Raw genomic sequence first — 25920 nt, 5'->3', positions numbered from 1 at the left:
GAGTGAAGCTCCCGACATGGCATGGAAGTCCTCTCCGGGCTCAAGGGATGGGGTTCTTTACCCATTCAGCTCAGCTGCACCTTTTCCGGCTTCTTCTGGCTGCGGTTTTAAAATATATTGGCCAAACTCCTGTTGCACGGTTACGCCATGGGCATGACTTTTAAGGGCGAATTGTCCTTAGGAATCTCTTATGTATTGCACACTGAGCCGCATGACTCAATGTGCAGCAGAAAATGCCCACCAGAGATTTTCTTAATTTCTGTTGCTGAAAATGGCACCTTTTTGCATGAGTATGTAACAGGATTTTGGCCACTGGGTTACATCCAGTTTTAGCCACGCTTAGAGCTGGCCCACTTGAAATCAACAGGGGCTAACTAGTTCATCATAACTAACTCAAGTCCTATGGCTGACAAGGGGTCTCCTTAAACACAACCGGATCCAAATCCCAAACGCTCTGTCGTAATGCAGCCGAGAGAGCGCACGGGCGAGCGTGGGGGGGGGAGTGCCCCACATTCCATAAAGGTCGGGGACCGCTGCTTCAAAGAACGGCTTCAGATAATTCCCACAACCACCTCACAGGCCTCAACCAAGCCGCTACTTCAAACACGAGCAAACCCCCTGCTCCACAGCAGGTTTCCCTTGACCTCAGTGGCTCTGCCTCATTGAGCAGGAGAGCAGGTCCAGCCTCGCCATAGAAAGCCCGCATGGGGACTCTGCCATAAAACACGACCGGAAAGAACCAGGTCCTGTGCTGCTACAAAAAAAGGGAAGATATGGTGTTGTGTTCATTTTAAAAGCAGGGACTCTAAAAATAGGAGTTTGATAGATTTGCTTTTTATTTTTAGTCAGTACCTTGACAAAGTCCCTCCGACCTGCCTTTTCAGCTACTCACACGTGTACCTCCTGACGCAGTGGGTGAGAACGCAGCCCCCTTTGAGATGGCGCCTTTGTCCGGATTTTACGATACGTTGACCGACGCACACGCCGCATTAAAAATGCATCTGTTAGGAAAAGTATAGAAAGCTGTACATACGAAGGAGGCTTGCATACAAAAGCATGCATTTTATGCAAAGTTGCCCCCAACAACAACAGTTACGTTGGGGAAAGGTGCTTCTTTAGTTGCATAGAAAAATCCGTGTGTGTGTGTGCGTGTGCTTTTTTCAACAACCATCATCACCACCACAAATCCACACATTGGCTAGAACTTGTGATTATATAGCTGGTGATGTGACCGTAGTCTGAACCACTGCTCTCTAGTTTTTGGAGACGACTTATTACCTTATTCTGTGCCATAAAGCATGTCCCAAAGCATGAAGCTTAGCCCAATGGTGCCGGCAGAGGCCTAGTCTCATGATCGCTTTTGTTGTTCAACGCCAGCCTGATGGAATTCCACCATCCTATAAGGAGCGGCATTGTATCCCTGTCTGTCCATCCGTCCGTCTGTTCATCTACCCGAGAATTATAGACATCCTCAGGTATTTTAACGGTCCCTTCCAGGAGGGAGAAAGCTGGTTTCCTGAAAATACAGAAAACCTGGCTCCATGGATTCAAAATAAAACAGATTCTAATTAAACCTCCAACGGATGGCATTGGGAGATGGTCTCCTCAAGACTTTTCATCTGAATCCTGTCCGACTCAATGTCAAAGCCCACCCGCCCTTCACGAGTCTGAAACCTGGAGGTGGGTTCTTCTAAAACCGAACCTGCTGCAGACTTTATCGTCTGCAGGTCAGAGCGATGCAGTCGCTTGTGAGGCCAGGTGACCCCCCCCCGCCCGGACGGGCCTTTGAGGCCTGCAAGATGCTCAGGGAGTGGCCAGTCCTTGGCCCCCCTCCCAGTTTGGTCTGGGCTTGGGCAAGGGCTCGAAGCCAGATCTCCCGTGTGTCCCCCGCCCTCCGGGCACCCTATCGAAAATACACCGCCCGGCCTCTGGAAATTTAAAAACAAACGTACAGTGGCTCTCAGCAGGAGTGTGACTGTATTGTAGCGTGCACATTCTTATTGGGTATGATTTCTACTGGACACTTGAGTCACAGAAGGCAGTTTCCCTCAGCCGAAGCGTGTGCTTCGCATTCCCCCATCGGAGCCCATCCGTTTCTCCCAAAATCCTTTCTTGGCACAGCTGATCGCTGTGTGGCAGCAGCACCTGGGGACAGCCTAGAGCCCTGGGAAGAGAGGGAGGGAGAGGGAGGGAGGGAGGAGGAGGTTTCTCTTCCGATTCAGTCGCCTGCCCTGACAGCAAGGGGCAAATCTCTCCAGGGCAGTTGGAATCATCAGCGCTTGGAAACAGACTTTGACAAAGGAATCCGTTACAATTACATTTCCAAAAAGCGGATGGTTGCTGTAGGAGTTGCCACTTAAAAAAAAAAGTCTTTACACTTACCCAAAGTTGTTTTGTGTTTTTTTGCTTTTTGTACTACACTACCCAGGTGCCACTGCATGTTTCAACCCCAAGCATGGAGTATAAACCTGTCGACTCGGGCTGGCTAGAGCATTCAACACACCCTTCGGTTGGACGTACAAAGGGCTGAGAGAAGGGAATGGGGGAAAAAACGTGGGTAGGGGCTTCCTAGCCAGCAGCGAGTCGGAGGGAAAGGCCTCCTCCTCGCCAGCTGCTTTTTGCACTCAAGGAGATTCCCGTTGTGGAGCGCGGGGGGGGGGTGTTCGTCGTCATGTTGATATCAATGGAAAACTTCAGAGGTGAGTGTTTTCCACGAGGGGATAGCAATGAGGGGAGAAGAAAGTCAACAGGCCACCCGCTGTTCTCCTGATCACTGACAGGATTAACACTGTCCCCTACCCTGATCATCATTTCCCTCTCCCTTGCTAAAAATGCTCTTTGCAATTTTTTTTAAAAAAGTAATCACCTGAATGCCAAAGGTAGAGGCCAAGGGACATCATCGCACCTGAGAGCACAGCCCGGACCCAGAGAGTGTGGTCTCTGTTGCGAGGGGTGAGGAAGAGACCCACCTTCTTCTGCCCCCACCAAAGGGGCCTGGTGGTCTCCTGCCCGATCTCAGAGACCTGCCAGCCGGAGGGGAAAAGACCGAGCGAGGGAGGGAGGAGAAGCCAGGTCCCAATCTGCTGGCCTGCGGTCCTCTCAGCTCACCCTCGGCCCTTTGGGCTGGTTGGGGCGGCCTCCTCATTCTGCCGAAAAGCCGCCCCTCTTTTCCTTTCCCTTCTGAGCTGGCGCAGGACAGCGCCCTCGGAATTCACTGCCCGGGCTCCCTGGTGGTGCCAGTTTGATGCACACGTTAGCAAAAACATCTTTGCGGCATTCACACACCCTGGGGGCACTCGCTTTGAGAACACCGTTGTGCCACCTGCTCCCGCTCAAACACACACACGGACAAGGGGGGGAGAGTCAGGTTTGCTAACGGGCTTTTCTCCGGAGCTTGCAGACCAACACGCACATGCATGCCCAAGCACATACATGCCCACACGCAAGAAATGCCGCCCGTAGGGAAAGGTACGGGTGCATGCTCACACACAGAAGGCTCATCCCCGAGACTTGGGAGGCGGTTGTCTCCCCTTTCCTCCCCCAAATCAGGCGATCCTCACACAGCTCTTCCCCTGTTGCCAATGACTAAATGCCAGCTGGACTTCAGAGGCGCAAAGCGAAAGGGTGCCAGTGACCCTCAAGAGCACCAGCCTTGTTTCTGGACCCTTCCCTTGTTACCATATCACACACACACACACCCCGACACACACATACCTCAATGAGATCTCTAGTTGGAAAAAAAACCCCACAATAACGCTTCTTGTTGCTAGCTTTCCAAACCCACAAGCGGGAAGGATCAGCTCAGCTACAGATCAAACCTTAAGCCCTTCTGAACATCCCATACAGCTAAGGGGGAACCTTCCTCTCCCCCCCCCCCCACTTTCCATCCTCAGATCTTCCTGATATGTTGGGACTGAGAAATGGCATATTTGCCGGATATGCTAGAGAGTCAGGCACTTAAACGTGAAGAACTGGCGCCTTCGGTACGAAAAAACCGGGGGGGGGGTTGGAATGAGGGCCGGAGGGGGCTCTCCTCAGGGCAGGACCCCCTATTTGTGTCATTTTCCTCCTTCTACTGTATAAATCCACCCCACCCCCACAAAGATGCACACAACCAGACAGTTCAAGGTTATCGAGCAGCTTGACCAGAGAATCAAGGACACTGTGGCTTTGCCGGTCCTGCGCCCCCCCCCCCCGGTCCACCCTGCTTGCAGCTTCCTTCCTCCTCCTCTTCTCACCGGCTTGCATTTGTAAACAAGATGAGAAATGGCGGTGAGGCCACCTTCCTTGTCCCCAAGCAGGGAGTGGAGGGCGGGGAACGAGAGAGAGACCTGCAGGAGGCGCAGCAGCTGGAGAGCTGTCCCTTGGCCCAAGTGCGAGGCCTTCCAGAAGGGGGACCCGAAGACAGAAGGAATAATGGTGGTGGGCAAAAACCCATCCACCCAAAGAGTCCCCAGCCGGCCGGCCGGCCTCGTGCTGTTTCGTGGGCTGGAAGGATTTGCCACCGGCTCCGCCGGAAAGGACTGCCATTCCCCCCCACCCCAAGGCCAAATCCGGCATGCAGCTGGGGGCGATTCCACACACACACATACACACACATACACCTTGCAAAAGGGGGGAGGAGCAAGATCAAAGACAGCTTGGAGTTTCTACCCGGGGTATCTTTCCTTTCCTGCCCGATCATCACAAACCGGGCAGGCACCAGTCTCGGAAAAATGCCCGGAACAAAGTTTGGGGCTTCTCCTGGTGGCCCTTTGCTTACAAAAGGTGGGATGATGTTACCTCGATGAGGCAATAAAGAAGAAAACAGGAGTTATCTTTCCTCATCCCCATCCTTTCAAAGAATGGACTTTCCTTATTGTCGAGTGAAAAACGAGACACAGGTTGCAAGGAGAGAGACAGACAGAGAGTAAGAGAGAGAGAGAGAGAGAGAGAGAGGCGCGCGCGTCCCCTCTCTGGCGTTGTGCATGCACATGGTGCAGTTTTTGGAGGTGTTTCTGTTTTGCCTGCGGTGTGTGTCCCATGGGGAGCTTCTTGCGGCTTCCTCCATTCCCCCCTCCAGCCTGGACACCACGGGCCTGACTGCGCACGTTACGCACAAACACGGAGCTCTCGGGATGATAAAACTCATCAATTTCCAGCGTGCAAGAACCGCGCCAGTTTCCTGCTAGCACCAGTCATCCTCGCTTCGTTCGTGGTAATAGCTACGCGCTCGGGTGCTGGTTCCGGGGCCGCCGCTGAGGCCCAGGGTGTAATGATAGCCATTAGGGACTCTGCGGATCTGGTGGGACTGGGAAGTCAGAGAGGAGACGTACGACGTTCGGGAGGACCTTCCCGAATTGGTCGCGAGCGCTTCCTCAAACGTCAGCGTATCTTCCGGCACTGCGTGGTATAGACTGTCGCCATCTTCCCGGTGACCCAAGTAAGGGTCCGAACCGATCCGCGACACCAGGGGTTGCGAGGGGACACCCTGGGCCTCGCCGTGCAGCAACGCGTTGTGCTCTGAGAGGCCCCGGCTCAGGCGTCCCGGGGAGAAGGTCGGCAGGCTGGTCTGGAGCCCCGGGAAGTGGACCGGCGAGGAGTTGGCGGTCTTGTAGGTGACGCTGGGGCGCGGGGTCAGCGGCGTCTGCGGCAGCTGCCTCCGGCCACGGCAGGGGGTGCTAGCACCAGAGGTCATCAGCAGCAAGGGGCTCCCGTTAACTGAACCACTGCCCTACATGAAAATTGGAACAAAGCAAATGAACAGGACGACAATGCACGGACACAGAGGCACGAGAAAGAACGGGAGCCGGAGGGATCAGAGAAGGCAGCGGACAAACACACCAAAGAAGCAGCGTATGGAGGAGGATCAACCAAAGAATGGAAGAGCACGTGAGGTGGACAGACGGGCATGTCAGGAGATGAAAGAAAAAGGAAAGGATAGAGTTTAGACAGGCACAACCAGGGAATGGGGCAGGGAGGCACTGGCAAGGACCAATCGGAACTGGACGCGCAGAGACCCAGAAGAACCAACGACTGGGAAGGTGAGGGGGTTCCAAAGGGAAACATCGACCATCAGAGCAACAGGGGTGGGAAGCAGACTGTTCTGGGGGGGAAAACATGTCCCATCCAGGCATGCCCAGACATCAGCGATCCCCACCATGTTGGGAAGGTGCCAGAACCGAGGGGGTGGGGTGGGGTGGGGAAGAGAGGCACGTCAAGGGGTCTGCATCCTCTTCCGCAGCCCACCCCCACCCCCACCATCCCACTGCTTGGGCCTCACCTGTTTCTGTGCCCCGTGGTCCTGCTCTCCATTCGGGGAGGTGGGCTGGCTGCGTTCGGACGGCTTGGCCTGGGACGGCTCCCGGCTCCCGAACCGATCGCAGGAATAGAAACGTTGCTTTTCCGAGGAAGACGAGGAGTGGAGCTTGCGCTCTTGGGACCGGCCTCGCTCCTGCTTCTTGCTCTTCGAGGCGGCCTCGCCTGCTGGGGAGACCGAAAGAGAAGGCCACTGAGGCTGAGAGGGTACCGTCAGCAGGCCACGAGAGAACAGAGGTTCCTTCTGCGGATGATCTTGCAAAAGGAGCTTGCTTCTGTGCTGTGACTGGCCAGGGAGAGTTAAGCCCAGGCTCATTTGCAAGTCCAACTGCTCAGGCATGGAGCTTTGAAGGAACTCCGTGCCTAGAGGCAAAACCGCTGTAATGGTAACATTCCCCTTAACACGTGATTTCACCCAGAACGAAAGAGCTGTCATCAAGCAGCCTGAGACCTTCTCTCAATGGTGGGGGACAATTCCTAGCCAGCCGTGGTTCTCCTGAGGTGTAAGCTTTGTCCACAGAGTCATCAGAACATATTACGTGGCCCGAGGCTGAGTATTCTACTGGGGATTTCCATTCATTTAACATTCTACAGTTGGTTGCACTTTTTCGTGATTTTTCCCCCCCCCGTTGCACGAGTGGCTTAACATCTGATTGTACAACTTGTTGTGCAACCGACATCATTTCAGAAGAAGGCCAGTGCTATTTTACATTGCATTAACAGAAGGATAGTCTCCACATCCCGTGGGGTACAGGCTCCCCTCGATTTGGCACTGATTAGGCCTCCCTTTGAGTCTCGTGTCCAGTTCTGGACACCCCACTTCAAGAAGGATGCCGACAAACAGGAGGGGCATCCCTGTTCCTATTCACCATCAATTTCTTTTTGCGCAAAACTTGGCCTCACCGGGAGCGCCGCTTTCAGCTAAATGGCTGGGCGGCTTGTCCACAGATTTCTGCTTCCTCTCTTTCCGCCGATGGCAGCGGTGATGGTGGTGGTGGTGGGTGTGCTCAGCTGGCCGGGAATGTTCATAGAGGTGCGCGGTATGGGGACGCTGCGGGTTCAAGGTGGAGATGGAGCGCTTCATGGGGCTTGTGTCCGGGATGGGCTGCAGAGGAAGGTGCGGTGAAGAGAGAGCAGGGGGAAGGGGAACAGAACACAAGGTGATTCACAGGGCTGAGGAAACCCCATGAGTAACACACTCTTCCAATTTTTCTGAAATCCAACAGAATCTATGGAACTCCCTGCCACAAGATTTTCTCAATGCAGTACTTTGATTTCCATCAAACCATTTCTTAGACTCTTTTCACTGGAAGACACAGAGTGGTTTACAATAAAAGCAAATACAAAGAAAACCAGTTGCTAAAAACAATGAAAATCCTACAAAAAGGAGAATGATGCAAGCTTTTACAAACATGAAAAATCATGCTGTGGTCATAGATGGAGATGATTTTAAGAGAAGGTGTGACCCACTCATAAGGCCCATGAGATATAAGTCAGTGGTTCTTAACCTTTGTTACTCGGATGTTTTTGAACTGCAACTCCCAGAAACCCCAGCCAGCACAGTTGGTGGTGAAGGCTTCTGGGAGTTGCAGTCCAAAACTCCTGAGTAACCCAAGGTTAAGAACCAGTGATATAAGTGACTATAACCATGAAAAGGCTCAAAAGGTTATGAGGGATGGTAATTTAGTTATCATTGGAATTCTAGGGGTCCCCCATGTAGCTAGTTACTAAAATAAATATGATTTTTAGAAAGTAACTCTATACTTTCAAAAGCAGTTGAATACCATATTTTTCTGTGTCTATACTTTTGTCTAAAATCTTTAGACGAAAAATTGAGGGTCATCTTATACACGGAAGTAAGCTGAAGAGAAAACAAAAACAAGTGGAGGGGAAAGCAGGGATCAAAGTGATGCTGCAGGGCTTTGATCCCTGCTTTCCCCTCCACTTGCTAAGCCTTAGCAAAAGGAAAGCAGGGATCAAAGTGCTGCAGGATCACTTTGATCCCTGCTTTCCCCTCTGTCTGCTAAGTCCCATGGGGCTTAGCAAAAGGAGGGGGGAAAGGATCAAAGCAATTCTGTGGCTGTATAAGGGGAAAAGGGATCAAAATGACTGTGCAGTCGTGGGATTGCTTTGATCCCTTTCCCCCTCCTTTTGCTATGCTTAGCACAAAGGGAGAAAGCAGGGATCAAAGCCATCCTGCAGCGCTTTGATCCCTTTCCCCCTACATTTGTTAAGCTCCACTTAGGTTTATTAATTTTGGGTTAGAAAAGTGGAGGGGGCGTCTTATACATGAAGCCGTCTTATACATGGAAATATACGGCAATTGCTTTATATAAAGAAAAAAATTCACAGTGCTATGAGGGGATGGCCTGGGATGTAAACCACCAGACGCCCATCGTCCACACTTCACACTGATGTCTGACAACAACAACCAAGCATGAAGCAAGAATGCAAGGCAGCTCTTCAATCCACCCCTACTCTTTAGTCCCACCCCACGGCAGTTAACCACAAAAGTAACCGTCAGCCTTACGATGACATCACAAAGGGCATGAAATGATCTTAAGCTACAGTGGCAATGTAAATCAGCTCTAACTTGGGCAAGTGGTGATTTGCAACCTGTTACTTCCACGCCATGACCTTGAATCCATCTCCCCAATTAGAAGCAAGGGATATGACGTTTTGTCCAGAGCACAGCTGGGTTGAGCAGATGTTTCTGTGGGGCCACATCCTCTGCGTGCTCACGCGGCCCCTTTCGAAGGCCTGCAGAGGCAGGTCTGGTGTCTTGAAGAGCTGGCCTAGGCCAGGACTTCCCAACCTTTGGGTCCCCAGATGGATGGACGACCCACTCCCAGAGGCTTCTGGGAAATTTGGCCCAAGAGTATCTGGCTGAAAACCGAAAACCGAGAGCTAAAAATCGAAGGATTCATGACCTTTGGACAGATGTCAAGAGGATACCCCTGAATTCACGCAGGCTACGTACGGCTAGGTAAGGCCCCAGCGATCGCCCTTGGCTCCTCTGCAAGCAATTTAGACAGACAGACAGACAGACAATGGGAAGCATCCCCCAACCAGCGGAACCATGGGTCAGACATCATAGCGAGTGTCCAGCAGGCGAGATGGTGATGATGAAGATGACCAAGGAGAGGAGGAAGGGAAGTGGAAAGAGGAGGAGGCGGAGGGAGAAGAAGAAGGGGTGGGTGGGGAGAGATGTCACAGGCAAGGTTGTTTGGTGGGAGGGAAGGGGGAGGAAGGAAGACAAAAGAGACAGAAATGGGTGTTAGTTCAACAGGATCCATGGAACAAGATGGGAGGCCCAAGGAAGAAACATGTCCTTCAAGCAGAGCGGAGAAGGAGAAGACTGCCACCTTCTCCTACGTCATGGCTCAGACATCTCCGGAGGGGGAGGGGCCTTGCTTGCACATCCCTGAGCCGTCCCCCAACACTGAGGAGGGGAGAGGCAAGGGGATATTTTGGAGAGATCCGTTGGAGCGTTTGCAACCTTGCATGCCGCCTTTAGTAAGTCTGCCTGCAAGGGTCTTTTCTGGGCTGGGTTGACAGTCAGTCATTAACCGCACTCAACAATCGTTCCTTCCCTGCCTCTGATTCAAAGAGAGCCTCTGTGCTCTGCCTTTTCCACCTCTCTGTAGTCTGTGGGAACCCGTCAGTGACTCTGTTGAGGACTGTTGCTGCAAGCAGTCATGTTTGTTTCCAGTTCGTTGTTTGAGCTGTTTGACGGTAAGTAAAGAAACATGTCTTATTCTTTCTCTCTGAGTGAGTTATTGAGCCCATAAGTGCCAGTTGATGAGAAAAAAAAGGATGGGCGAATCTGGGGGACTTGGAGCTATTCTCTTCTGTGAGTCCCTGCACTTTAACCAAAATTCAAACCAAGATCTCCTTCCCTCATGTTTGGAGAGCAAGTAGATAAATAAATTGGTAGGTGGGGCTGTGAAGAACCTTCGTCCCAGGAGAGGGAAGACAAGGTTTGGGAGACCTGGCTTGGACTCGCCTAGAGGAGAATTATATAGCTGTAATGCTGACTCTGGATCCAAGGCGCGCCCTATGAGCTGCTACGTTTAAAGCTCTTGCTTTGTGTAGTTTTCTGAGTTTGGACCATTTCAACGTTCAGGGACAGGCCCTCGGGGTCATGACCTCCTCTTGTCCACTTAGGGGCGAGAGCAATCTTTCAACATGTGAAAGAGGGACCGGAGGGAGGAAGAAAAGGGAGCACCATTGCGTTTCACGAGTGAGCGTGCAAGCGGCGCCGGAGGGGGACACTCCCGCGTGTTCCGTGGGGGCGGGTGGGTGTGAATGCGGGACCCTGACCAGTCAGCAAAGTTTCAAGCCACAAAATCCTCCTCCAGCAACCCTGAGCAGGACGGCGGCTGAAGGGAAGATTTGCTAGGAGGGAAACGGGCAGCCAAAGAGAGGCCTATAAGCCACCGAGGGAGCCTGGTTACCTCCATCTTGGAATTGATTCCAAAGCGTCCCAGAACGTGGAGTTCGAAGAGGCTGCTGAAATTCTGGGTTGGCAGATCTCTCAAAGCCACTCTGCTGAATTGCATGAGGGGAACCATCATCACTCTATAGGATTAGAAGCTTGTGTAACTTGGCAGCAGCCCATGAGTGCAGAAAAGGCCAACTTCCTAATGGAGCAGGGGGCTCTTCGTACGAGCGGGCTCAGGGAAACACGCGGCCGGCCGGCCATCGCCGGCTGATGAAAGCCGACCTTACGCTGGGCTCCCTGGTGAGATGGGCCTGGCCGACAGGTGGGATAAGCAGGCAGGTGCATGCAAACGTACGGACTGGATAGACATTTAAAAACATGGCCGTTCAATAGGACCCAGAGAGTCCTTGACTTTTGTATTGACGGGAGGCGGACACGTGTCAGTGGTTCCCAACCCGGGGTCCCCAGATGTTCTGGAACTGCCGCTTCCAGAATTTATGCCTATCACAGCCATGGGTGAAGGCTTATGGGAGCTGTAGTCCAAGAACACCTGGAGACTCAAGGTGGGGAACCATGGACATATGGAGAAGTACTATGAATGCTATCATAACTGTTTATGACCCCAGACACTTTTTACAAGAGAAGAAAGAAAGAAAGAAAGAAAGAAAGAAAGAAAGAAAGAAAGAAAGAAAGAAAGAAAGAAAGAAAGAGAGAAAGAAAGAAAGAAAGAAAGAAAGAGAGAGAGAGAGAGAGAGAGAGAAGGAGTTGAAAAGGTGACTCCCTGTCCCTCTCCCATGGACAGCAAAGCCTCTCGTGCTCACCTGAGTTTCAGCGGCCAGGCGTGGCATGGAAGCAGCTCGGCCTTGGCTCTCCAGGCCAGGCTGGTGCTCCCCGTTGGCCAGGGTCGGGCTCATCTCCCGCATTTCTACTACCTACAAGAAAGCAGGGGTAGAATCTCAATTGCAAATTCAAAGCTGACCAAGGGAGGGTTTACATCAGAGGGAGAGGTAAGATTAGAGAAGTAATCAGTGAACATTAATTCACTGTCCTGCTTCATTAAAACTTCCAGCAATGAATCCAACATGTTTTGCTTTAACAATCAAACGGGCTCACCGCACTGTCCTAACTTTCCCTACTGCACGAAGTCACAATGGTCATTTTCTAAGCAATAAGTTTAACGAGTTAAGAAATTAGCAAACCAAAAAAACCAAACAACAAACTCTCCATGGACTTATACATTCATCAATGAAATGAATTAGCTCCACATTTCTCAAGACCAACCGATTAAATTCCCTTAAGGGTTTAATATCAATACAATAGTCCTCGCTACTCATGTTTCTAACCTCCAACCCAATTCTCAGCGAACAAGAATCCCGGACGGTCTGTGCTCTCTTTGAACCCAGTCTAAGTGCTTTCCACAAAACCGGAAGTGGCTTTCTAACTTCCTAGATCCTCTGCTTCTGTCATGAAATGAAGGCCAATTGGAAAGAGAGACGGCAAAGGTATATGCCTGGCGGCACCGGAAAAGTTCATTCCGATGGGGGGAAATCTCCCTTAAAGCAACTTTTCTGTCTGATGGGGAGTCACTGCAGCCCACCCCACATCGAAAAAGCAGGAGCCGTACAGCTGGACCAAAACAGTTGGACTGCAGTACATTTCCTCCTCCTGTGTTGTGTGAGCGCCAGGAAACAGATAGCACCGGATCATGGCACCTGAAGTCCAAATTGCAATCGGTTTCCCCCTGGGATCATACCCTATGTTTGTCTCTGTGTGCATGTGTTATCCAAATCAGAAGAAACCTGCCCTCAGGCCCCATCCCCATGGACTTCATCTTCACCTGTTTGCTTGCCTGCGCCACAGGAATTTCTTCGGAGCGGCCTCGCTCAAAAGCGGGTGTCCTCGTTTCGTAGAAGACATCTTGCGTCCTCTGAGTCCCCCAGGAAACAGACTCCTTGATCCGTCTGACTTCTGGTGTCGGCCTGGTGCCCAAGGAAGAATTTGCACAGCCCGTAAGAGCAGAGTGGCGAAGGTCGCGGACCTTCTTCTTCCCAAACCAGAACCCAGCGAGGCGTTGCAGGCCAGAGAGCCCGAATTCCCGCAGGAGCCCTCAACCGGCGCTTGGGCTGGGCAAGCGCAGAATTTGGGTTGGAGCTTCCATGACTGGTGCCACTCTCGCCCCCCCAGCCTGCCCGCCGGCCCACACACCCCACCTCCACCTGTCCGGAAGGGCTGAGACATCTCTGGGTACTCACAAGGCACCGCCGTTATTTAACGAGGCCGAGCTCTTTTGACGCAGGAAAGCATTCGGAAAGGCAGGCTGGCTCTGCTCAAGCGCCGCTTTTAGCGGGTGGAAGAGAGACACGGTTCCCGTCTGCAAAGCACAAGAAGAGGGGCGGAGGAATACCTGGGCCTTAGGAAGGGCACTTCTTCCATTCTGCTCATTTCGGGCGGAGTGCGAGGGCCCCGGGAGGGAGGGAGGGATCTGCCACCAAAGATACTAGAGCGCCCCAAGGCAGCCTCACTCTCATCTCCCAGCTGCTTCTAACTTAGCAGGGCTTTCAAAGTGTGTCAAAGAGGGTCAAAGAGTTGTTTATCCCACAGGGAGTTTCTGTGGCCAAGCAGGGATTTGAAGCCAGCTCTTCCGAGCCCTGGTCCAAAACTCTCGCTGCAACCCGACATGTGGCTCTCGTCCGGTTCCATCAGAGAGGGACAAAGAGAAGGGGCTCACCTGGCCGAGGCCTCCTGGCGCCGGATGAGAAGGATCCCGGGTGTTCTTGTTTTGTTTGTAGAAGTCAAATATCATGAGGGCCGCGTAGACTTTCCCCACAGTCATTGCTTCCGCTGGACAAGGAAACGCAGATGGGAAAGAAGACCAGAAGGGTCGAAAGGAACGGGGGGGGGGGGGCACGCGCGTCGGGATGGTTGTGGAGAGGGAGGGAACGGGGCTGTCATACATCCGTGATTTCATATAAAATACTACCCATCAGTTACTTCTAAAACTACTCCTAGTTACTTCTAAAACAGGGTAGTATTCATTACTTTTCAAACATGGCTACTATGAGTTACTTCTAAAATAAAGGTACGACTACTTAATTCCAAAAGAGGGTAGCGGTTTGGTATGCCTTGAGATCCAACAGGAGCACTATCCGTTACTTTCAAGACAGGGCTGCTACGTATTAGTGACTTTTTTGGATCAAACGCGGCTAATATTTGTTACTTTTAAAGCCGGATTGCAAATAGTTACTATTCAAATAGAATTAGAAACGGGTCTTTCTTCTACGGAGCGACCCTTCCCACTGAAAGAGAGCTACAAACAGTTACTTCGACAACCGGACGACTCCTCTAGGACTGGACTCAATAAACACCCCTTGTGTGGGAGAGGCAGTTTTTCTGGGACGCGGCTTCCCATGAGAGCCCCTCACAGGCGCCGTTGGGTCAGTCGATCAAAACATTTAGGGAGGAAAAGGATGTTGGGCTCGACCTCAGCCCGGAGTGTGTGTGTGTGTGTGTGGGGGGGGGAATTTGCCACTTACATTTATGAGGTGGAACCAGCAGGTCCAAGGTCTTTGGGGAGAGGTTCGGCCAGACCAGGGAGATCTCCTTCCTCAGCTCAGCATCGCACTGCTGCTGCAGGGCCCCTGAGAGGGAGGGAGGGAGGACCGAAAGAGGCACCGGTCAAGAACCCAGTGTAGCTCCGGCACATTGCTCCAGAAGAAGAGCTCTGTTGGACTGGGCTACCTCATCCAACAGCCTCCTTCTGGCAGTGGCGAATCGCAAATGTAGGTGAGGGCTGGTGACTAGGGAAAAATCCGTGCTGGAGTTTAGTCTGAACTTGACAGCCACTCGCCAGGGTGAGGCACCCCCAGTCCCATTTGGACTAAAACAGAAGCAAGATTTGTTTCCTTTGAAAAACCCAAGGGACCAGCCTGCCCTGACCAGATGGGAAGCTTGCCAATAATCGGGGGCCCCTCTGCCTCTGTTTCTCCCCAGAAATCCTTATCAATGGTCTCTCGCCAGACCTTGCTGAGCCGGGAAGGACATACTTGCCCAATCTGACGAGTGACCTAGTCATTAAAGAAATTTGTTTCCGCTGAAAATAATTTATCAACAAACATTTACAGAATTCAAACGTGGCAGAAATCATAACTGGCAGACTGGCCCATCGTGAGGAATGGGCGACATTTAGTTCTGGTTTAGTTGTAAACCACATTTTACTTCCATTTATCAGAGAGTTTACTGGCTGGGTGGGGGTGTGAAATCAAGTATGGGAAAAAGCAAAAAATGATGGATCTGCTCTAGGAATGAAGGGGATTTTTTTACCAGTTAATTGATTAAAAGGTACCAATGCTTACAAAAGTCAAATGTGGGGATAAGTGGAATTAAGAGATTTGTCATCCATTGAGAATTCTTTGGAGAAGCTGATCAGAATTTTCCAAGACGGGCAAAATTCAAATTGGATGGAATTTTGGAAGGGTTTATTTTTTCAAAATTAGGATTTGCCAAGGCTTACAAAAAGTCAGATGTGGGAAAAAAGTAAAAAAAAGCACAGTTAAACCTTTCTAGTAACCACTGATGGGCCCACCCATGACTCACCTGAAGCCAGTTTGATATCCAGAGCGGTTCGGATCAAAGCCATCAGCGTTGAGGTAAAGTGAACGCTTAAGTCATCATTGGAAATTGGCATGTTCATCCTTACCAAGCGCTGAGAAGGGAGACAGGTTTTCGCTTAACACCCACTAACGTTATCCTTTGCCCCAGAACGTTGCAGCCACCCACTCTGGCCCCATTTTCGACGAGACCGTCTAATTCCCTCCCCCAGAGTAAAACCGAGACTTGCTCAGGCCTGACATTCAACAACAGCGATTCTTTCATGTGCTGACTCAAGCGACGGGGAGATCGAAAGGCCCAAGCCCATCTTTAGGCGGCTTGCTCCACGGCTAAGCTGTGCTTACAATTTGTCACGTTTGACCAGGGATCGGTTTATAAGGTCCTTTCCATTCATTCTGGATAAGGATTTACCAACCCATCTTTGCAAATTGTCTTCCTAATTCGAGAACTTGAGGTAGAAACGAATTGAACATGTCAGAAACGGACAGGGACAGATTCATCCATCCAGCTCTCAAAATGTCCCGAATGGGACATCGAGAAGAGGAGGTCCCACCTACCCCTCGCACAAAATGAGGTGGGGTCGGGCGTCCACAAGCGATTGCAGCTGCTAAACCAATTTCCCTGCCATCAGCACAGGAAAGGGGATCGGCAAAAAATGTACATTTCTCAAGGCATCCCCATGGGCCAGACTTACTCTGAGAGTCCTACTAAATTCATTTCGGTGCCCGTGCGAGAAACAAGAAAGCAAAATAAAAGAAGACAGGGAAGTGCATAAAAGTGAAGTCAAGCAGATGGGTGAGGAAAGGGAGTCACCCAGGAGAGCTCCGAGTGGGGGCTTTCAAACCCACCGGGATCAAGACATACCCACAGACCCCCTTGACCCAGAAAGAGGATCTCAGCATTCACTGGAGTTCATCCAGTTCACGGCCCACAGAGTCTCGGGGGGGGGGGGCGGCATCTTTGAGAGTTAAAAACCAGGAGCACTGCTGGCTCCCAGCCCTGCCTTTTTTCCCCCTCGTGGTGACCGAAGGCTCGTCCCGGAAAGAGGCGTGAAAGGCCCGCTGACTCCGGTTTCCTTTCTCCTGCTGCCCAGAACAGGGAAGCCTTCTTTACTTTTCTGGGCATGTCAGCATTTTGGGGAGGGGGCTGCAAGGGGGAAAACTGCCCTCACAGGCTTGGTTTGTTTAAGGGAGGAGGTCTCTGGAGGTTCCTTCAAGCGGCCCGTGGTTCGTCAGTGGTCTGGAGGTTGCCCCACTCTTAGAGGAAGCGAGGAGTTTCAAGGCTAATGACAATTAGTCGTTTTATGTAACTTTTTTTTTTTTGCTAAAAAAATACTATTACATGTTTCATTTTGGGATTCCTCTTCTCATGACTTGCCACTGCAAGTCTTTTGGGCACCTTGTGGAGGAAGGAACTCAAGAGGGCCTCATTTTAATCATCATCATCACCACTTCTTCTTGCATGGACAAGGGCACCTCAACCGCCACAAAACAACCTCCAGCCCCAGGTGGAAGCAAAAGCAGGAACATCCCAGCCACTTTCCTGTCCCTACCAGCGACGGGAGCCCCATTCCTGTCTTACAGAAGCGCCTTTGCGCCTCTTTCTCCCGATGGCTGCACAGACATGGAGATGTCTCTTCCCAGCTTCCCACACCACGGGGATCCTCCAAAGGGCAAGCACTGTTGTACAAGGTGTAGAACTTTGTGCACACTGGTGCACACCTGGAGGGCAGGTGGAGGCCGTCCCGTACCTCTGCACCCCTCAACTCGGCTAGAGCAATTTCAAAGGGGAGAGACAGCTCTCCTGGGATGTCCCATCAGACCACCAAGATGCCACCAGCACATGCAAAAGCAGGCAAGGAAAGCTATCACGTGCCACAACTCTGCTGGGATCGCTCTTTGCCAGCTTGGGGGAATAACACACATCCACACCTGCACGGGGAGACGCATACATACAGATGGAGGGGGTCAACAAAAGAAGCACCAGAGGAAGAGCATGACCCATAAGATGGGAACGGAGGAGAAATGCCGCATAGACATACGTATCTGTATCTGTTGGGCTGCTAAAGCGAGAGAGAAGAAAGAACCCGGATGGCTCCCCAGCTCTCCGGAAATGACCAGAAGAGGCAAGAGGCCCCCTTCCTCCAGAAGAACAAGGTCTGGACGTTCTTTGTGAGTTTGGGAGGAACCCCAACAGACTCTCCGACAGGCAATGAAGAAGTGGAAGAGATACGATGACAGGACACTCTGGGGAAGCTGGGATCTCAAGGAGCAGCTTCCTAAGGGCAGTAACAAGCCCATGAATCCGCCACGGCTTGTTATTGCCAGCTTGGCAATAACGGGGTGGATCTTCCGGATGTCAGGTGGGATTCTTCCCTAGCATTGTCTGGAGAAGCCTTCCCTAAACCCAGGACGTCCTTTATTGGTCGGGGATGACCACCTCGTTCTTAGCCCCTTCAGCTCTTGGCCTCCAGGGACAGAAGCAAGAGCTGAGTCATGTACGGATGATACCAGATGCCCAGATGGTCTCAGGCCAATGACAAAACTGCTTCGGTGCAGCCAAAAAACATGGCTGAAGCAACTGCTCTGCATTCCAGGCTTCCTTTACCCGGACAGATCCCCTGCTAGCTAGAACATTTTCCTCTTCGCCCAACTAGAAAGGCCCAGCGTTGAGCCACAAGGCCACGGTGGCCACAACCATCTACGTTCCCATGTCCCTTTTCTAATCCTTAAACTCCAGGGCATCCGAAGGTCAGTCCTCAGACCCTTTTAAGGGGACTGTTTATGTCGAGATGGTCCCTGGATGTCCTTGATTCCTGAACCACGTTTGTGGAGGACAGCTACTGGACCCTCCAAAGGAACACTGCTGGCATTCCAGGTCACTTGCTTTGACTTATGCTCAACTCACTTCTGCAAATCCATCAAGATCTCATCTACCTTCACACTGCATTCCTGGCTGCAGCACTAAGAAGCGTAGCAGCCACATCTGGCAGCGCCTGCAATCCTCTTTCTGACCGAACTCAACTCCTCGCTAGAAGGGGTTCGCCGGTCTTTGGGCTCCCGTGTTGTGGTGATCCCCATGGCATGTGTTTCTTCAGGCTGCATTTAAGGGAAGCTCGGTGGTGCAAGCCGCATTTCATAGATGACTCCCCCTCCAGCCGTACCACCCACCCTAGCTGGCTCAGAGCTAAGGAAAAAGCAGCAACATTCCCACCACTTTTCCCAAGGGTATTGGGAGGGGGGGAGAAGAAGACTTGCAAACAGCTGATACAAAGCCGTGTGGGTGTTCTGTTAGCAATGGGAAGGTCTTAAGTAGCTTTTTGCAAGAAGAACAGAATACTGTAGATATTTTAGAGAGAGTTTCTGGAGAAACAGGGGGAGCCCGTGAGCTTTGTGTGCGATCCAAAAAAATCACATTGACAGGTTTTGTCACTGTTTATGCTGGCTATGGCTAAAGGGGGATCTCATCTAGCGACACGTTGGCCATTCCTGGCCCCTTCGCGAGGCGGCGTGAAACGGTTCCCTCCAGTTATGCCAGAGGAAGGAGGAATGGACTGGGACAGTTTGTGATGGGCGGGAAGAGACTCGGCTGGCCAGAGAGGCAGAATGGGCAACACAACTACAACGACCAATGTGTGCAATGTCAAAACTTAGAACAGGGGTGTCAAACTCAATTTGGGGGAAAGAAGGGCTCCTTTTTTTATCGCCCAGCAGCTGCTCAGAGACTGCACCCAATTGCCCCCACAGATAAGATGGGTTTTACAGTATTTTCCCCTTCCAGCATCTCTGTAGGAAGAGCCACCGTGAGAGGGAATTGCAGGATCCCACCCATTTCCATACATCATGCACTTTCAGGGAAACGGCGTGACCCCAGAAGGCAGCAGATAGATTACTCCTGTGGGGAGAGGCCCCACCTTGGCACCTCCAGACTTTTGAGTGCTGGTGAATTGGGGGCGCCTGCTCCCGGACTCCGTGAGGTTCATTTCTGGAGTTCATCGGACACGGGGGGGGGGCTGGAGAAAGAGGAACGATGGGCTCTTTCCTTCCAGACTTCCCTGCGCCTTGGAGGCCGTCTGAGCTTGGATGCTGTCTCCAGAATAAGCAGGGAGGAAGGAAGTTTCCCGCTAACAATAAAATTGGGGGGGGGAGGGCAATATATTTTAGGGCTGCCCCAGATCTGAATCAAGATCCAGTAGCTGTACAAAAGGCCTCCTCCTCATGGATGCAACGAGAGCTGTAACTGGCTTGTTGACCTGGATTAAGGTTGCTGCCTCCACCCCTAGATTGTCTTTGGCACAGCCATGGCTAAGGGGACTGTAGCGAAGCATGCCTCTTTTTCAAAATATGTTCCTTAACCTTGGGATTTGGGCAGTGCAGGGAACGGTCAGCTCTGGCCATGTGACATTCCTAAGTGTCCTTATTCCCTTCTGGAGCTGGACCCGTGAGCGTCAGAAAGACGTCCGCATCACACCTTTGGATGGAAAACCAAAACGGCTGCTTTTTTTTATATACAGTTAGAGAAAATCAAGATGGCAGCCTTTGTATGAAACTATGGAAATCCAAAACAGCTGATTCTTTATACAGCTGGAGAAAATAAAAATGGTCACAGATCTTTAAACATCGACATGGCCGGCTCTATATATAGCTGGAAGGAAAAAAATGCCCACTTTTTCCTATAGCTGGGGGAAACCCAAAATGGCTCCCTTTGTTTATTTGTTATAACCTTTTATGCTGGATCACTCAGTGGTCCAAGTCTCTGGCTGCGGAGCCACAGGGCTGGGTAGTTCGATCCTTCACACAAACACACCCAGGCCTCCTTGAGAGGGGCTGGACTGGATGACCCCAAGGGTCCCTCTTCCAGCTCAGCCATTCAAAGGCTCTAATCAAGACCCCGAGTCTCTTTCACTGGATGTTGGACACCCCTGGCCTAGATGAGGAAAGCGTCAGAAGGCACCTAGAAGAAGCCACAAATGTCACAAAGAGAAGAGGGCTTTCAGCTGAGCCACACAACACATGGACCACAGCAGCGGTTCTCGAGGGCAGGAGCGGGGGGGGGGTCTAACCTTGTACGCCACCCGAGCTGGGCATTTCTTTCCCAGTCCAAGGGGAGGAGACATGTGCCTCAGCATCTCATACATGTCTGTGTAACTGATGCGGCCGCTTGGCATCGGAGGGTGGGTGTCGGGGGGGGCAGAGAAGGACAGAGATGGAAGAAAAGAGAAACAAACGGGAGGAAAAGGGAAACCAGGAGGGACAGCAGGCAATGGAAGAAAAGGAGCCGTAGCAAGAGGGGAACAAACCGAGCAAGAAGGAAAAGCAGGAGGAGAGAGAGAGAAAGAAAGAAAGAAAGAAAGAAAGAAAGAAAGAAAGAAAGAAAGAAAGAAAGAAAGAAAGAAAGAAAGAAAGAAAGAAAGAAAGAAAGAAAGAGAGGTTTGGTTAATTAGTTTGTTGGTTTTTCAAGGAAAAGCAACAGAACACCAGAGGAGGGACCATCAGAGTCGGGCGGGTTCCTCCAGGCTCCTCCCTCTGGCCATCCTCCTTCCATCTGCTCATGGACAAAACAACAAGGACAACATCAAAGAAAGAGGAGCGAATCTTTGGGGGGGGGAGATCAAATGGCTCACGTTCGAGAAAGAGGTGGGAAGGATCTGGTGGAAACCACCATCAGGGTGCATCAGAGTTGGGCACGTCCAACCTTTTCTAAACAGGGCGTTGGGTAGATGGGGTGGGGGTGGGGGGTGGCCAGAGGCATCATGCCAGGGAGAGCCAGGAGGGAGCATTATGAGCTAGTCAGTGATGGTTGCAATCAAAGGCAGCTTCTGTTTCCTCTTTTCCCTTTCCCCCTCCTCTGGGGAGGGGGAGACTCACATTCCATGCTCAGCTGAAAAGACATCAGCCTCAAAACAGAGAATCTCATCCACAGAAACCACCACGAGGCACCGTCCCCCATTTTCAGGCAGTTTCAGCCCAGCCCAGCACCAACACATATCTTCTGGAAGACCCAATCAAAACTAGAGGCCATCGTCTAAGTCATGCTCAGCTGACTCGAGTTGCAAGGATGCTGTGAATCCCATCCAGGTTTTAGTTGGCCTTTTGCAGGAGCTGGCCAAGGTGCTGAACCCATTTTGCAGAGGCGCAAGACTCAGCACCCTGGAGAGCTCCTGTCAAGCGTCAACGAAAACCTGGACTGGATTCACAGAACTTTCGGCACTGAAATTACCAGCCGCCACTTCTTCTGGCTTTGGGGGGGGGGGACAGTAGATGGATTCCCTGGTGGTCCGGGGACGGTGGAAAAATGGGGACCCTCCACTGTCCCCCACCCAGTATCCATTTTGAAGTAGCAAGAAGATCCTTCCTGATCTCTCTGCAGAATGCTAGAACCTGCAGGTTGATGTTGTATGGAAGGTTGGGCAGGAGACTAAAAGTCCAGAGAAGAAAAGGGAAGATCTCCCCGCGTGTGCAGGAAAACACTTTTTCTTTCTGAAAGAGAGGAGTTCTTTCTCCTCTCTTCTTTCCCTCCCTCCCCCTATGACAATTCAACTCGCTGGCACCCAGAACAGCATACATGTCATTGGAGCCTCGACTCAGTTTTTTTTGAAGGATCTCGCACTATCTGCCCCACGATCCTCAATAAGGCTCTCTTTTTCTCTCCCACTCCTGGGACAAACACCTTTTTGACACTGACTGTCTCGTAAGGCTGTCAGGAAATTGGGGGGGGGGTGTTTACACGTATACGCAAGGAGAGATGCATCAAGGGAAACGGGAGCAGAGGGTGGGGTTTGGCTCATGATTCATTCCTGTTCAGAGGTTAGAAAAACATTCTAGGTGATTCTTCTTTTTCTTTGCCTTTGGTAGTCAGACTTTTTTTTTTTGGTTAAAAAAAAGTCCTGTATCAAGGCAAAATAAGTAAAAACTAAAGGGGGGGAAAAAGAGGAATGTTTCTGAAGGTTTTTCTGAAGTTCCGAACCTTGTATGCCACCCTATGAGGGCACTTCTTTCCTAAGCCCAAAGGTGGCGCAATAGCTCGTAGTAAATTGTACATTTCCTTATAATGAATCCGACAACTAGAAAAGGGAAAAAATACATATATACTTTATATATAGATATATATAAAATAAACCATGACATGGAAGATGAAACAAGACAATGACCTTCTACAGCCTTGCTTTACTTTGGCCTAGAAAACATGAGAAAGAGACAGAGAACATGAAAATCACATTAGACGGGAGAGGTCAAAGCCTCCACCTACCGAACGGCCTTCCAATTAATTCCCAGTTGGGAAAGAAGCTTTCAAGCTGCAACGGAAGAATCACGCCTTCTGTTTTTTATTTACCTCATTTTCACACCTGGGGATAAGAAAAATCAATTCCCCCCCCCCCCCGGCCCCTTGTCTATGAGATGGAAAGGTTCTCTCTGTTATTCTCAGTGAGAACCTGCATGTGTGTGACACAAATTTTGTGAAAACTGTAGGACTGCACAACCGGGCAAAACTAGCATAGCTACTGTCTTGTTGAAATCAGAAGCACAGGATGGATTGCTTTAGACTTTTAAAAAATTAATCAGCTCTACCTTTGTCTGCCTCTCTCTCTCTCTCTCTCTCTCTCTCTCTCTCTGAGTGTCCTTAGCTTCTTCATAGAGGAAGAAAACACTAGTTTTAATGCAGGCATTTTACACACAATGTGGACACTTAAGATGTGTTAGGATGCTTGCTGTCTTAATTTCACTGTGTCACAGCTAGAGTAGACCCAACGAATCGGTGGAGGTTCAGTGAGCTGACTGCTCCACAAGTCCCACTTCTTCAACAGGCCTACTCTATTTGCTTACTACTGGGTTTTAGCCATTTTTATTTTGCCTGTTTTATTTGCCATATTAATGTTTTACCTTTCACCTGCTTGCCATGAGGACTACTCCCCACGGATGTTCTCTGTTTCACTAAAAGAGAATGCTCTTGAACCCTCAGAAAGTGAAGATGGGGAGACCATGTTTCTCCACAGGGTTTAAAAATGTTCCAGGCAGGTTTAAAGATGATGGTCCAAAGCATTTACAACCCTCGGTTGTGTTAGTGGCTTCCTCCATGGAAATGAACTGACAATTTTCAGACAGGTTTATACTGGAAGAAACACAATCTTACCCGTGGCAAGTTTTGTCTTATAACCTGTGAGAGAAGCAAACATTTCTTTCTTGCTCAATAACAATTCCATGTCAGTTCACTGCTGAGAAGAAAACCGGGAAGGAGCTCTGGAAAAAAACATTCCTTAACACCCACGTTTTAAAAAAACAAAACAAAACACAGCTTTTAGCTTGAAGCCCTCGGCTGGTCTAAGCTGGGAAACATGCAACACATTCTTTTAAAAAAACCCCAAAAAGGCTGTAATAAGGAAATGGCTTCATTAAAAAAGATCAATATATTTTCTTGCTCATCCGCATACAAGCAGAGCTCCGGAAAAGGACCTTTCTGGTCTACCACTGTCAAGATCCATTAAACAAGACCAGCCGCTGGCCAAGACCTGGTTGGGGATTCTGGGAGTTGTTGTACGCCCAGCCTGTAAGCGTTTTTGACGTGGTCTCCAAGCGGGATCCACCACACTACTATTCCGTCTCTGGGATTCTATAGGGAAACTAGGAGCAGTGCAGGAAGGTCCAAGGGAACCACAGGCCCTCGGTCAGCTCCCGGTGGCCTCCCCTTCCAGATCCATCATAACGCCTCCTTAGGATTTTCTGTTGGCATGATGATGATGCTCCAGGTTCGTTGCCTGTGGCCACGGCTGCATTCTGCCTCATTCATTGAGGGCAGGGCTTCCCAACCATGGGTCCCCAGAGGGGCTTGGACTACAATTCCCAGAAGCCTTCAGCACTGGCTGTGCTGGCCAGGACTTCTGGGAGTTGCAGTCCAAGAACCTCTGGGGAATCCAAGCTTGGGAAGCCTTGATCGACGAGGTCACCTCCTAAGAAAGCGCTCCTCTCTTTGAGGAATCTGAGCTCGACACGGATTTATTCCCAAGATAAATGACCCTCCGATGTCACCAGGCGATTTTACAAGGTATTTTGTGTAAGAAACAGGAGAGAAAGCTTTTTGTTTTCTTGGACTACAAATCTATGACTACGCTGATCATGGGAGTCATAATCCAAGAAAGCCACATTTCCGGTCTCTGTGAAATTGGGTGCATTTCATCCAACTCCACCCAAAAAAAAGAAAAGAAATCATCTCCGGGGAGCTGGCGCCTTTCTGCCAAGGCCGCGCTGTGTGGCTCCCTTGGTTTGCAAAGGAAACATTTGCGGGGGTGGGGGTGGGGGACCCGGAGGGGATACATACCAGGCGGCTGGGTCGTATTCTGCCCAAACACGGACAAACTCATCGAGGTGATGGGGTCCTAGGATGGAAGAATCTCGTGTCAGGTATTCAAAGTTGTCCATGATTACAGCAACAAAGAGGTTCAACATCTGCAAAGAGGAGGAAAGGGAAGGGAAGGGAGATGAGAGCAGGCGGGGGGTGGGGTGGGGGAGGGCAGGGAAGGAGGAAGAGAGAGATGGACTTCTCTTATTAAGGAGTGGATGCAAAAACAGCCCCAGCAGCCCCAGGGCGCCTGAGCTGCCCGGCCTGGGCACAACCACGGCCGGGCTTCAGCAAGCATGAGGCTTGCCCCCCCCCCTCCGCCCTTCCCCCAAAAGGGGTAACTTCTTCTTGAGACCCTCGAGCTGAGCGTTCTGCAAGAATGCCCAGGGGCACATGGGAGTTGTAGTCCCCAAACCCAGAAGGCACCACAGGTGGGCAGGAGGGAGGATTCCTATCTCTGGTGTTTTAAATTTGCAGATTGCTTCCCAATTTGGATTGAATGTGCTTCTGGATTTAAACATTCAAATGTGGAAGATGAGGAATCTGACTGACCCAGCCATCCAGGCCAAGGACTTAAAACGTTTAACCTCTGTAAGTCTGGTTTTGAATCTCAGAATTAAGGTAATCATCATCAAGTGCCAGCAAGTCAATTGTGACCCTTTCCAGGGTTCTCCAGGTAGAGAATAAACCGAAGTGCTCTTCCCCATCCTGTCCTCTAGGGGCGCTGTGGGACCGCAGCTCACCCAAGGCCACCCAGGCTGGCCCTTCTCCCAGGAGGCACCGTTCCGGGGGGGGGGGGGAGGGAATCGAACATCCAGATAGCCAGATGTTTAAGTCACTGAGCTATCTAGCCAGCTAGAATTAAGGTGGCCACCTCCTCACTCCCTTTTTGGAAAGACTCTCCATCTTAATCATCTACGTAGTAGGTAGTCTCTGGGCCAGGAAGAGCAGTCCCTGTAGAATTCGCTCAGGACAAGCGAAACACAACTTCATTTTTCTTATTTCTTACTGACACATGCCATTTTGTTTCAGATTTAGGATTGATCCAATGTGTGTGTGTGTGGGAGGGGGGTTTGTGACAGTGGCTGCTATCACCCCATCCCTGCTATCAGGTTGGTGATCTGCATATTACAAAGCAAAGGTGGGTGCTTAAAGCGGAGTCTTGGCTGCAGGACTGCAGTTTAGCCACTGCAGCATTGAGGCTATTCTGCCTGTGAGCAGAGGAGGGAGGGTGGGTA

At 50.9% G+C, this 25920-nt stretch overlaps 1 protein-coding gene and 1 long non-coding RNA gene across 2 annotated transcripts in view; both read right to left on the bottom strand.

Moving 5' to 3' along the window:
* Positions 1-812: 812 nt before the first annotated feature.
* On the bottom strand, positions 813-1418 carry LOC144585156 (uncharacterized). Its single transcript, XR_013539672.1, has 2 exons — positions 1279-1418; positions 813-1001 (listed from the first exon to the last, which is right to left on the bottom strand). It is a non-coding gene; the product is annotated as an uncharacterized LOC144585156 (long non-coding RNA).
* A 3395-nt stretch (positions 1419-4813) lies between these two features.
* The window catches only part of CACNA1B (calcium voltage-gated channel subunit alpha1 B), a 239660-nt gene continuing 218553 nt past the window's right edge, over positions 4814-25920 (bottom strand). Inside the window, 11 exon segments of the mRNA XM_078382858.1 lie at positions 4814-5713; positions 6263-6465; positions 7201-7402; positions 11563-11673; positions 12579-12720; positions 12994-13112; positions 13470-13582; positions 14275-14379; positions 15335-15443; positions 22316-22412; positions 24662-24789. Coding sequence (XP_078238984.1) covers positions 5168-5713; positions 6263-6465; positions 7201-7402; positions 11563-11673; positions 12579-12720; positions 12994-13112; positions 13470-13582; positions 14275-14379; positions 15335-15443; positions 22316-22412; positions 24662-24789 — 1875 coding nt within the window. The 3' untranslated portion in view covers positions 4814-5167.

This window comes from Pogona vitticeps, chromosome ZW-PAR (assembly GCF_051106095.1).
Source record: "Pogona vitticeps strain Pit_001003342236 chromosome ZW-PAR, PviZW2.1, whole genome shotgun sequence".
NCBI classification, from domain to species: Eukaryota; Metazoa; Chordata; class Lepidosauria; order Squamata; family Agamidae; genus Pogona; species Pogona vitticeps.
This window is presented reverse-complemented; position numbering and strand designations above follow the sequence as displayed.